The 13,799-nt window shown below is 37.4% G+C and overlaps 1 protein-coding gene across 1 annotated transcript; it reads left to right on the top strand.

Annotated features, from left to right (window-relative positions):
- Positions 1-13,460, top strand: LOC140138937 (uncharacterized). Its single transcript, XM_072160720.1, has 2 exons — positions 1-192; positions 11,485-13,460. The coding sequence occupies exon 2, from the start codon at positions 11,493-11,495 to the stop codon at positions 13,104-13,106; it is 1,614 nt and encodes a 537-aa protein (XP_072016821.1). The 5' UTR covers positions 1-192; positions 11,485-11,492; the 3' UTR covers positions 13,107-13,460.
- Positions 13,461-13,799: the final 339 nt, after the last annotated feature.

Below are 13,799 nucleotides of genomic sequence, written 5' to 3'. Positions count from 1 at the left end.
TTTAACGACGCCGTCGCTCGCAGGTTATTTATTGTCTGAAATTTCTTGATACCTGTCTGACTCCCTAATGTTTGCGAACATTTGAAGAGACGAATCGATTTCTCTGTGTAGCTTGGAGTAAAGGGGTCGAATTACGGTTTATGCGCCGTGCAGTAACACACACTGGCATGACAATTGACTGACATTAATACGGTAAGCTTACCTACTAGAATGCATCATCGACATAATGTAGATATGCTAGCTGAACTCAAATTTGCCATCAACCTGCATCATTTTACATATCAAATTAAAGCCCTTGAGTAAAGAGAGCCAAAACTGAAAACATTTTTGTCGCTCACTTTCCGTAACAAAGTTACATCTTGTCGAAGGTTGACTTCCCGTTGACTTTCATCAAAAAGATTCTGCTAGCAAAATTCCCCAAAACAGCATTTAGGGGTGTTTCTAGATCTTAGTCTCATGGCGATAGCTAGACTCGCTGAGTCTCATGGACGCCGTTCCTATGTCCATCAGACTCGTATTTCCCATTTTGGATGTCAATGGGAAATACACACTTAACGCTTTGCGCCGGTTAGAAACTTGAAAAAAAAATCTTTAAAATTGTATCAATGTATATAAAAGTGGTACCAACCTTATTGTGCTTGCTAATTTAAGACTCGGTTGAAACAAAATTAAGGATCGACTGCATTTTAGTGTCCAAAAAGGCAAAATTATCGTCAAAGTTCTGCCGAAATCGGCACCCTTGCGAAGGGTTCAGAATTCGAATCGGGAACGAAAATATCCGATCTTTGCGATCAAACACACAAAATTACAACTTTAAACATACTATTGGCAAAAGACATTATTACCAAACAATATAGAATAGAAAATTTGACATCATTTTCTCAAAATATTGAAGAAATTTGCTCACTAGACATCGAAAAAGTACGCAATCCAATTCCCGTTCAAACGCGTGAGAAACTGAAAGTGCATAATCCCGACTAGCGATAGCAGCTTCTTTTAATGGATCTGCTATCAAAATCCCTCTAAAATTCCATGTGCGACTAGCTCATCACCATAAAAAATCATATATTTGGGTCAAGTGAAGTATAGAAAACATATTTATTTAGGTTTCCTTCACCGACCTGTTCTCGAAAAAAAATATGCATTGTGTTAGGGCCCCGGTCTAGGCGAATTTCGCTGACTAGCAAATGTGTTAACTAAGGTTTGCCTGGGATACCTATTAAATGGTCATGATGGATAATTTTAAAAACCAAGTTGTAACATTTCTGTAAACACACCTTGAACACACCTTCTTCTTGGGCTCTTGTTGAAGGGAAAAAAGTCCTTAGGCCTATGTACCCCATCCAACCTCACTGCACAATCTAATATGAGGCCATGTTAATAAACAACTTTCTGCCAGAGAGCTCCCGTTCCATGTGTGAACTTGTTGTATGTCTTCTCTAGAGCTCTATCTATGCCATTCTTGAATTCATTTGTAGTCTTGGCATGCACTGTACTTGCAGGCAGTCCATTCCATGCGCTCACCACTCTGTTGCTGAACGAATTTCCTCTGATACGGAGTCTAGTGTGTTGTTTCTGTACCTTTAGGCTGTGTCCTCTAGCTTTTATTCCCACACCTTGCTGTGCCATTTGAAAGATAGAGGCTGGGTTGATGTCATTAATACCATGCATTATCTTATACATCTGTATCAGATCTCCCCTTAATCTTCTGTAGGCTAATGTGGGTAAATCAAGCTCTTTCAATCTCTCTTCATACGTCATCTCTTTCAGGCTTGCAACAATTTTTGTGGGTCTTCTCAATCTCTGTACTCTCTCAATCCTTATACTATCTCTGTGTAGAACTGGACTCCAAATACAATTTGCATATTCTAGGCGTGGATGCACTTGGCTTTTGTACAGAATCTTCAGCATGTCTTTATTGGTGTAATCTAATGTTCTCCTTATGATTCTCACTTAACTTACTTATGTAATTCATACTGCCATGCCTCTAACTTAACTTACTTGTGGAGTATCTATTTACATCATCAATCTCCTTTTCTGTGCTACATTTGATAACTGGCGAAATTTCCGCAGCTTTCTCTGCTCCTGGCACCAGTGTTACAAGAGTCCACTTGGGTAAACTTACTGCTACTTTCATACAGTTTATACTTCTGAGTTTCACTGTTATGGGAATTCTTTTTCCTTTCAGGGGCTATATCTACATGTTTGCGGTGCAACTTTGTAGCTCCAGGGGTGTAACAAATAGTGCTTCCAACTAACGGTGCGGTGTGCAAATCCTGTTTGCTGTGCGGGTCCCTGCAGCTACTTCCTTTCTCTTTTTTAACGAAAGGATTGAGAATTGGATGGTTGAAACGTCTCATCATCACCATCTTTCTGTATCTGAGTAATCTTCCTCTCCGTATCACTAGTCCCTCTTCACCTTCTTCGGTTCTTCTCCGTAAATCTTCTCTCAAACTCTTGTTATGTTGACGTTCTTTGGGTGAGAAGTCAGGAGTTACATAAATGTTGCTCCATTGATCTGTTTCTTTTAGCTTTTTAGCATTCGTTATCATGTTCCTTTTTCTCTTGACTGAGTCTACTGTTACTTTTAAAAGTCTTGCTTTCCTCTCCACTTTCTTCCCCAATCTCACGACTGAACTCAATGCTACCTCTTCTACTTCTAGGCCCATATGAGTCATGTCTACTACTTGCTCCGTATCTTCCCTCATTCTGTCTTTAATAATAATTTATTCTTATATAGCGCGCGCATTACATCAAAGACCACAAGGCGCTTTACAATTAAAACATGTGTACGTAAAAACAAAATACCCATATAAATATACATAATTAAGAAATAAGAAACAAATGAAATAGGCACACGATGAACATTGCACAAAAGGGATTGCACGGAAAAAATGCATGCAAAATGAGCAGAGAAACAACTAGAAGTGAAATGTTCAGAGTGATGGCATAAGCAATAAAGCAAAATAAGTTTAACCAAACAACAATTTTGTAAACAACGGCAATATACTGCAAACAAATATCAGAGATGAATTAGAATCATAAAACACATTTTTAAAACGCCAAGCTGTACACTACATTGATAACACGTGAGTAGAAAAAAAATGAAAATTAAGTATACAGCGAAGCAATTAAACACATGATCATCAATTCAATGCAATATCAAAAATGGCAAAACACAAAATTAAATTGAATATGAAAAATTCCAAACAAATGGATACTTTTAACGCAAACAATACCAAAAGTAGCGAAGCAAACATATTTACACCAGGTATAATACTCAAATGAACAGAGCAATCACGAGAACAACCAAGAAAATAACTTGAGTTATACGAGGTGTAGGCAAAATATTATGCGAAACATATTGCACACTTTTTTAAGCATAATAAATAACCAAAATTGCACAATTATTAATAATACAATAATATCAAAATATCAACAAACTACCAAAATGTCGAAGCAAACATATCTACACTAGGTATGAAAAGAGGAAGACACATCACGAGAGCAACCAAGAAAAAGAACTTATACGAGGTGTAGACAAAATATTATGTGAAACATATTGCACATTTTTTTTAAACATAATTGATAACAAAAATTTCGTAATAATTAATAAAACAATAATATCAAAATATCAACAATAACAAAGTGGCGAAGCAAACATATCTACACCAGGTATAATGCTCAAATGAAAAGAACAAGACACATCACGAGAGCAGCCAAGAAGAAACTTGAGTTATACGAGGTGTAGACAAAATATTATGCGAAACATACTGCACATTTTTTAAACATAATTGATAACAAAATTTCGTAATAATTAATAATACAATAATATCAAAATATCAACAATAACAAAGTGGCGAAACAAACATATCTACACCAGGTATAATGCTCAAATGAAAAGAACAAGACACATCACGAGAGCAGCCAAGAAGAAACTTGAGTTATACGAGGTGTAGACAAAATATTATGCGAAACATACTGCTCATTTTTTTTAAACATAATTGATAACAAAAATTTCATAATAATTAATAATACAATAATATCAAAATATCAACAAACAATACCAAAGTGGCGAAGCAAACATATCTACACCAGGTATAATGCTCAAATCTTGGTCCGATTCGGGTAAGTTGTGTATTATGATATTACACTTCCGTAATTCCCTCTGTCGGTACTCCTCAATGGCCTCTTGGATCTTAGTATCAATAGAACTCTCCAGCTTGTCAACCTTTATATTTAACTCCCCAAATCCACTTCTACAGCTGTCCTGTTCGTCCCTAACACCCTGGAGTGTTTTCCCCAATTTTTTTTCACGGCAGTGAAATGATGCCACTTGCACCCACATCTCATATGCACAGTTTATCCCTTACATACCCTGTGTCTTGAATAGCTATATAGCCCACCAACCTTGTGCTTAAAGAGACTAGGAAATATTTCCTAATATCTCATACCTAAATTTGTATGCCTTTATCTAATCTTGCCCCACTGACAACTTACTATTTAGCCCTTGGCCGGGGAAGAGTCTGTTAAATGTAGGAATTTTTTAGCCTTTTTTATAAACATGTTTGTAAATTGGCTTATAGCCATCACATGGTGACAATACACATAACTGATTGGTTACCATGTCATGGCCAGGCCTGATCACAAAATAAACATCATCTGTATAGAAAACTATGCAGTAGGCGATTTACTTCAGAAAATTACTACATTGCACAAAACTAAGTCCATTATCTATAGTTAATTGAATGTTTATTGACTCTGATAACCCATGTGTATAAACCTGTATAATATTGGTGTTCAGTTCATAAAAACAGGACCATGACCCTGACAAAAGCTAGCAAGAGCAAATGGCTGTGTAATCAGTGTTTACTTTAGTGATGAAGGCATCTTGCAATTTTCTTCGTATACTTATAGCCAAATTTGTTTCCTGTATAGGTAGCTTAATTAAAATTCCTTTAAAAAAGGAATGGGGCGCCCAATGTGAGCTTGGTCGTGATGTGGTGAATTTCATGGTGTTTAGATTTGGTATTATTATCTCTTGCAAACCCGGTGACACCTCATTATAGAAATCAGACCTGTCGATAGGTTGTAAGAGGGGATATCCTTTTCCAGGCACAAATTGCGCCATATAAAGAAAGTTTTGCTACTTTGCAACACAATAAAAACTTAAATGCAAAATGAGATCCTGTAGGTGACTCCCGAGGGGACTTAAAAACTAAATGCAAAATGAGGTTTTTAAAAAATATTGTTTTCCAGAGTCAAGACGCACTATCACTTATTTATTGTCGAATAAGTGCAGAGTAGGTTAGATATGAATATTAAATGTTAGACCAAAGTAGCTCAAAGTACATGTACTATACACCTGATCCGTGAACTTGTCTTTTTTAAAGACAAATTCTTGTTTATGGTAGGAAGTGCGTGCATGGAAGAGTCGCATGTCCAAATGATGTTGGGAACCTCTTTATCAAGCATTAGGTCGTACATAGGCTCTGACACTGCAGTGCAGTATAGGCACATCCACATGGCGCAAAATTCACATCTCAGTGCCTTTATATTCTCATTTATGTCACCATCACATTTGGCACAGTTTACGGAGTGTCAACTACTTCATTACCACTACTGGCGCTTAATGACTGATCTTGTTCGCCCACTACCTCCAACACTTCCTTTTTACCTCTTTGTTTTGTCTTACTTCTTACATTACTTCTGGTAGGTTTGGTTCGCTCTCTACTATCAGGACTACTAGGCCTACTACCTTTGCGTCTACCTTTCCCATTGCTAATGCTAATTTCACTACTACCTGCATGACTTGAGGAGCGGAATTTGACGCCCTTGGGTGTGACGCTTTAGCTTATCTGATTCAGCTAACTCCTCTTCATTTGATACCACACTCCTACTTCAGCTGCTACTTCCTCTTTTACCTCGCTTGCTCATGGTACCTCTTACTTTCTGGGTATGTGTTACATCTTCTTCACCATCCGGGTTCTTGACCTCCATTTTGGATTTCAGCTTCAAAGTATTACGCCACCCACACACACCGTCCCTATATCTTCGTGTCAAAAATTGCCGTGATAGTACGATGAATCCTCACGTTTTTCAACAGCTACGCGTGGTGATTTTGTTCGAGATAGGAGATTTTGAGAGCCTGCCACATTGTTTCTATTCTATGTTTTTACGATTTTCGCATGATCAGTATATGGCTGTCCGTAACCGCCACAACGTGGAGCTGCTACGCATAGCTTACTTTTCGCTTCGCGGAGCTAAATTGACCAATCATGTTAGATCTTTTCATTACGCGGTGCCAGTGGATGCATCCTCGTTCCAGAGAGAGAAAACTCTTGCCAAAATTAATATTTACTATGGGGATTTTAAATGAATCGAATGTAAATAAACCACGACCAGTTGTACAGGATCAATACCCTTGTTTGATTAGTGTAGGCCTATAGTCAATGTTACCTTGCATGCATGTGTCATGTGTGTGGCGTGTTTGTTTGTCTACTGTGTCAGGCCAGGATCACTGACACCCACGGTACTGATACTGTCATACTATCACGGTGATCATATTGTTGAATGTTGTTGACTAAAATAATCATGATGTAGTCATGTCTACTGTAGAATTCACCACGACCTTTGAAGGACTTAAACCCCATTAAAAGCTATTAAACCAAGATAACACTCAATAAAATCAGCTCAATTATGTTACATCAGATCTTCTCTGGTTAAATACACACTGCACTTGTGTCTGCTTTACCTGTGCAATGAGCAATGCGCTGGTATTATAGTTTCAGTTGGGTGAACGATTATAAAGCGAACGCAAGGTAACAATACTGGTGGGCGTTTGTTTACGAAATGAGATAATAGTCTGCATATTGTTAACCAGCGTTCTTGAAAATGAGAAGCATACTGGTTTGCAGACTTAACACGGTTTAGAAATAATTTCTTCATATTTTTTGGTGTTATCTGTCGTTTACATATCCTTCCTTAGACACAAAGTACCAATATTTCCAAACACCTAAATTAGCTAAAAATTTAGGACATGTTACAAAACTATATTTTCTAGAATTTCAGAGAATACTTTAAATATTGGCCGGTTATTTTTTACACAGTGACGTCAACTAGGCAATGGCCTATACTACTTACACACACTATCTGTAGAGGTCACGCGTCAATGGTGAGCGCACTGAGTATTGTGTTTAGGAAAACGGACAGTAACTACAGATGTATGGCCTACTACTAGTATATAAAGTAAATCCGAACTGGTTTGCTGAAGGTCGAATTCCGCAGGCCACGCCGCGCAAGTTGTACTATTAGCTCCCGGTGATACACTGCAGATCGCAGAATTGTGTGCATGGTTTACCACCACTCTGCCTAGCTATATAGTTATGTACAATACTGTATGAGTTTCTTATGAGTGCATGTCCATCTTGATAATAAGTCGGTTCGTACTTTTCATAAACTGCTTTTTGAATCATAACTTTCGTGACCGAGGATATCTTACAACTACGTGAAGCTCGTCTGGCAAATTCTTAACGAATAAATTCGCTTCACGTAATGAGTAAGTCGTACTTGATTGGTCAGTTTTACCTCCGAGTAATGAAAAACTCTAACATGATTGGTCAATTTGGCTCCACGGAGCAAAAAGTCAGCTACGCGTAGCAGCTCCACGTTGTGGCGGTTGCGGCCTACCATATCAGTATCCCATATGATATTTCTATTGCAAGAAAATTTTATTTGTTGTCAGGTAAATCACAGGTTTAGTTTAAATACACTAACTGGAAATTAAATACACTAAATAGTGCGGACCGGTATTTTGCGGTGGATATGTTTAACTGCAATTTTGATGTAAAACATTTGAAATCCACAGTAAAAATTGTAATATATTCAACTCTTTGAGAAAATAATTATATAAAGGAATGCATGTAAATCCAGGTGCAATACAATGTACATTATTGACACACTATCACTCTCTTTATCTACGTCAATAATAGAATATCGATTTCAATCGAATTGAATACATTGCTCCATTTTGAGTTTGTAGTTGACTACTGAGCGACCTAAGCGATCGATTGCTAGCCAATCAGATAAAACTCATTTTCTTGCGTTCGGTGAAATACCACTCGCCCGTCGCTCACCAACGGAGTATTAAATTTATATTTATCGTATAGGGCGTCGACACTCTGCCACACACACACCAGAAAATCTTCGAAATCTCTATAAATCAGTACAGCATCCGCTTTATCGAGTTAAGCCAAGGACATAAAAGACAATATGCAGTGGGTATTGTGGTGAAAAAGGATGTTAAAACATAAGATTTAGTGAAAAGTTTTACTCAATATCGATGACAACAATCTTCATTAGTCTGACCTCTGACCTCATGCTCCTCATCCCACAAGATTAAAAACAAAGTATTAAAACAAAGATTATAAAAAACAAGATTATATCTTTTCCATAAAATATGTAGTCTTTCAGTTTTGAGCAGCTGTACATGTGGAATGTAATGTACTACCAGTGCCAATGCGTGTTTATACTGCGGCGCGGCGGTCGTATTTATACGGTTAACGGTATAATCCTTTGATTTTGATTATCACCGTTTTGCACACCGTGAACTTACCGTAGTAGCTCTGCACAACGGTATGGGAAGCTATACCGTGCAACGCAATAATTGCATGATTTCAATTAGTGTTTGCACTAAAAAAATGCAAGGCTCCTAGGCCTGTAGCTTATATAGTTGCATGTTTGTCATAATATTAATTACACAGCTTCTTGTACTTCTTGGCTAAACTCCTATGCTTGAAATTGTAATTAATACTCCATTATCTATCCAGAATAAATAAAAATTCATTATCCACATGATCCACATCGGCGCACCCAAACTGAGATGACACTTCTGTGCAAACTTAAATAGTGAGATTGCCCGACTGTGAACTCAGGTAGCACCGTGGTAAAGCCCTGGACCGGTAATCCAGCGACCGGGGTTCAATCCCCGCTGAGTCCTGATTTTTTCTCTCTCAATATTTTCATATGCCAGTTTGCTCGAGCCCCAATCACGCCAAACTTAAATAGGGCAGCACCAATACGAAAATGTCATACCGATTAATGATGTGTCTGTTTTGCCCGGTTTTTGAAGTTTGCATTGCGAACTACTACCGTACTTACTGGCCATCGCATATACACTGTATGTGTTCGAGTTATTGACTAATATTTTCATCGTAATATTAACCCGATTAGGGGGCTATCATTTTTTTTGAAGGGGGGTCCCAAATATACTGGGGCGGGGGTTCCTAATTTTTTGGAAAGAAGAAAACAAGGGGGGGGGGGGGGAAAAATGACCGAAATGTAGGCAGTCCCAAATTTGCTAGCTGTTAATGTATAATGGATATTTTCACATTTCCGATATTTTAGATACAGGGAGTGTTCATAAATACTTTGGTGGAAAATAGTGGGGTAAAAAAAAAAGTGGGTCATAAAAAGAGGGGGGGAAGAGACTGGATTTGGTGCCAAATTATTTTAATTTTTATTGAACCCTATGATGTTATGTTAAAACATATGGGGTTATGGGGTTCACTAACTTTTTTCAAATTTTCCATTTCATTTTCAGTTTCATTTAATGCCTTAGTGTTATACCCTATGTCATTTTAAAGTGCATTTTTGGATTTCAGTTTATTTGCTGCAAGAATATGTCGGTGACCGGAGTCATTTTTTAATGACCCTCCATTTGCCTCCTCCGGGCAAAAATTTGTATGTCTCCCCCCCCCCCCTTATCTTGGATCAAAAATTTTTATGACTCCCTCCTCCCTTTTTTAGCTACAAACTCAAGACAAATTTTTCACTGGCGGAACTAAGGCACGGAGCGTGCCAAAACTGAAGCGCGAAGAAAGTGTGCACCTATTTTGGGTGTTAACATTATAACTCCCCCTATCTTTGGTCTAAAAATTGTATGACCGCCCCTATATTTGGGACCCCTCTTCCGAAGAAAATGCCAGCCCCTTTAAAACATATGTGTGGATCTGTGTGAACATAGCGTTGTGAATTCGGCAGACGATGCCCTAGTCAATTTGGTAACTTCCTAGGGTCTGACCCTAGGCTTATGCCATAGTCAATTTGGTAACTTCCTAGGGTCTGACCCTAGACTATGCCATTGTCGATTTGGTAACTGCCTAGGGTCTGTCCAGGTGGTGGCCGCATTGCATTCTCTAAATCCAGTAAATTTTCATCGTCAACCATGTAATTGAATGGGATTATTTTGAAATCTTAAAACGCTTGAAATATCACAAACAAATAGGCGTATGTTGATAAATAATATAAATGCAAGCTAAAACCGTTGGGGTTCGATAATGAACCCCACAAAACTAACCGAGTATATTGGAAAATGCCATACGGCCGGGCGGTTTCACAAGTTGCCGGCTCGATCATGTCATCCGCCGCCTGACTATGTATATTAAAAATTGAATAACCTGAATTAGAAGCTATCAGTTTCTTTGGAAAGGGGGGGGGCTCCCAAATATACCGGGGTCGTATTTGGTCATGCAATTGTTGATGAACAAAAATGGAGTCACAGATGGTGTTTTTATTCAAAAATACTGATTTCAATACAATTTTAGCCTGTTTAGGGGTGAGGTGTGGTATACTTTTTTGTGCCGAAATAGGGGGTCACAATTTTATTGACGCCAACTTTTTGTAAATTTGGGACAGTCTCACCCTTCCGAAAAAGGTGATAGCCCCCTTAAGTATATTAGACTGGGATAGTATTGTCTGAGTAACATTATTTTAATTAAATCATAAACTCAAGAATGCAATAGGCCTTGTAAAAACCTGTTCCTGATTGAAGTATAGCAGCTCTTTCTTAAGTAAATATCCTGTTTTGCCAAATGAAACATTTGCAATTTGAGAGAAAATGGGCCGTTTACATGAACTTTTACACGTTTTTTTTACATTTGCAGTCACAAAATTCTTAAAAGACTTGGAACAATTCTAAACACTCAAAATCTTAAGTATATGCTTAGAGTGTGCTCATGATTTTAATATCCGAAAATGGGTTTTCCAAGAATCACTAACCTGAAAACAGTCTTTAAAATGTCTTCTAAAAATTTAATGCTCTGCGTGCTAGCCATGCGCTTCAACGGATAAATTCAAGTTTTGAATTTTTTCTCAAAATAACAAGAGCTATCTTAAGAACTACTGAACCAATACTAGGCTTGTTTGTACTCATTTTAATGCATTTTTCAAGCTGATTCCAAATATGGTCATGAAAATTCACATTTCTGAAATTTTTGAATTTTTGAATTTTTTAAACATGTCGTCTGCAGTCGACACACCGCGTGAAGAGAGTTAAAATCGGTCTTTTAGTCTTAAAATGCTTGTGCAGTATACAACAGACTGAAGCTGACAATTCTAACAGATTGAAATTAAAGGATTATCAGCTACATGTATGTATGTGATAATAAAATGATCAATAAATCCTTATATTGCATTTTTCCTCAGATTTTAATATGACGAATATGCCAGCCAATTGGATGGACCGTCTACCATTTCATGTATGCAGATATTGCCGACAAAGATTCTATTATGATACCAGTCGCTATTTAGTTCATTTAAGACACCATGAAAACTGGATACATCCAAACAGGAATAGGGGTCAAAGGTCATTTCGGGGTCATTTCCAGCAGGCAGCCAAAACTGTGACCTTTGTAAGATATCAAGATCGCAAACCTGTTAGGGAAGAAGGCAAAGATAATACAGGAGTTTTGCGAATGAGATTCTCAACACGGAACAAGCCAAGGCATTATGATATTAAGTCTTACCAACGTAAATATTGCGACAAGAGCTTCTTACAGGCAGATCAAAAGATTGATCATGAAAGGTGTCATGCCAAAAAGAAATCTTACCAAAGAGAAAAGATTCACACTGAATCAAAGTCTTATCAATGTAAATATTGCAACAAGAGCTTCTCAGACCGCAGTAGCAAAGCTAGCCATGAAAATATTCATACCAAAGAGAAACATTACCAATGTAAATATTGCAATAAAAGTTTCTCGCAGGCACCTCACAAGACTATCCATGAAAGGACTCATACCAAAGAAAAACCTTACCAATGTAAATATTGTGATAAGAGTTTCTCGCAGACATCTCACAAGACTGTACATGAAAGGATTCATACCAAAGAGAAACCTTACCATTGTAAATATTGCAATAAGAGTTTCTCGCAGGGATCTCACAAGAATATTCACGAAAGGATTCACAGCAAAGAAAAACCTTACCAATGTAATTATTGCAACAAGAGTTTCTCAGACCGAAGTAACAAGGCTAACCATGAGAAGATTCACAGCAAAGAAAAACCTTACCAATGTAATTATTGCAACAAGAGTTTCTCAGACCGAAGTAACAAGGCTAACCATGAGAAGATTCACACCAAAGTAAAACCTTACCAATGTAAATATTGCAATAAGACTTTTTCACGAGCACATTCCAAGACTCTTCATGAAAGGATTCACACCAAGGAGAAACCCTACCAGTGTGAATATTGTGTCCAGAGTTTCGCAACCCAAACTACCAAGAAGCTACATGAAAGGACGCATACCAACGAAAAACCTTACCAATGCAAATATTGCAATAAGAGTTTCACACAGGCACATCACAAAGCTTCCCATGAAAGGATTCACTCCAAAGAAAAACCTTACCAATGCATATATTGCAACAAGAGTTTTTCTCATGCAAGTACTAAGACTAAACATGAAAGAATTCACACCAAAGAGAAACCTTACCAATGTAAATATTGCAATAAGACTTTCTCATGTGCATACAGTAAGACTCAACATGAACGGGTTCATACGAAAGAGAAACCTTACCAATGTAAGTATTGCAACAAGAGTTTTTCTCATGCAAGCACCAAAACTAGACATGAAAGGATTCACACCAAAGAAAAACCTTACCAATGTAAATATTGCGGCAAGAGTTTCAGAGCCCATGGTCATAAAGCTAGCCATGAAAAGACCCACACCAAAGCAAAACATTTACCTTATAAATGTAAATATTGCAGCAAGAGTTTCTCAGTCCGAAGTAGCAAGATTAGACATGAAAAGATTCACATCGAAGAAAAATCTTAACTATATAATTTGTCATCGGGAGTTTTTCTCATGCAGATACCATGACGAATTTTGAAAGGTTTCATACTAAAGAGAAACCATACATTTACCAATGTATATATTGCAGGACGTTTTTTCTCATGCAAGTACCAAGATTCAACATAAAGGCCGGGCATAAAGAATTGCAACAGATATGTTTCTTTGTGGCAGGAGACAAGACTAAACACAAAAGGATCTAACTCAAAGAGAAAGCATATCAATGTAAAAATGGCAAGAGTTTCTCACAAAAAGTAACAAAGACTAATTCACACCAAAGAGAAACTTTACTTTACATTTTTACAAATATCGCAACATCACAATGGCATCCAAGAGGTGATTGAGGCTAGGAGCAGTGTCAAGTTTCAAATATCTTGGTATACTCATATCAAATGAAGGACCTTCATCGACGAAATAGTTTTTCACATTCAAGTAACAAGATTCAGCATGAAAGAGTTCTGCTGCAAATATTGCAACAAGCAATGACTTGTAGAAAGCCATGAAAGGATTCGCACCAAAGGGACATGTGAAATAATACCGAAGACAAAGAGAAAAATTATCAATGTAAATATGAAAGGAAATTTTGACAATTTTGCATGGACAAATAGTACCCTTGAGTTAACTAAAATAACTAAAATCACCTCTCAGATCTTGTGTTGTATATCGGGTAGGATTCAA

The sequence above is a fragment of the Amphiura filiformis genome, chromosome 18 (assembly GCF_039555335.1).
Source record: "Amphiura filiformis chromosome 18, Afil_fr2py, whole genome shotgun sequence".
Taxonomy (NCBI): Eukaryota; Metazoa; Echinodermata; class Ophiuroidea; order Amphilepidida; family Amphiuridae; genus Amphiura; species Amphiura filiformis.
This window is presented reverse-complemented; position numbering and strand designations above follow the sequence as displayed.

Coding starts and splice junctions, on each gene's coding strand:
- LOC140138937 (XM_072160720.1), top strand. CDS start 11,493: ATGACGAATATGCCAGCCAATTGGATGGACCGTCTACCATTTCATGTA.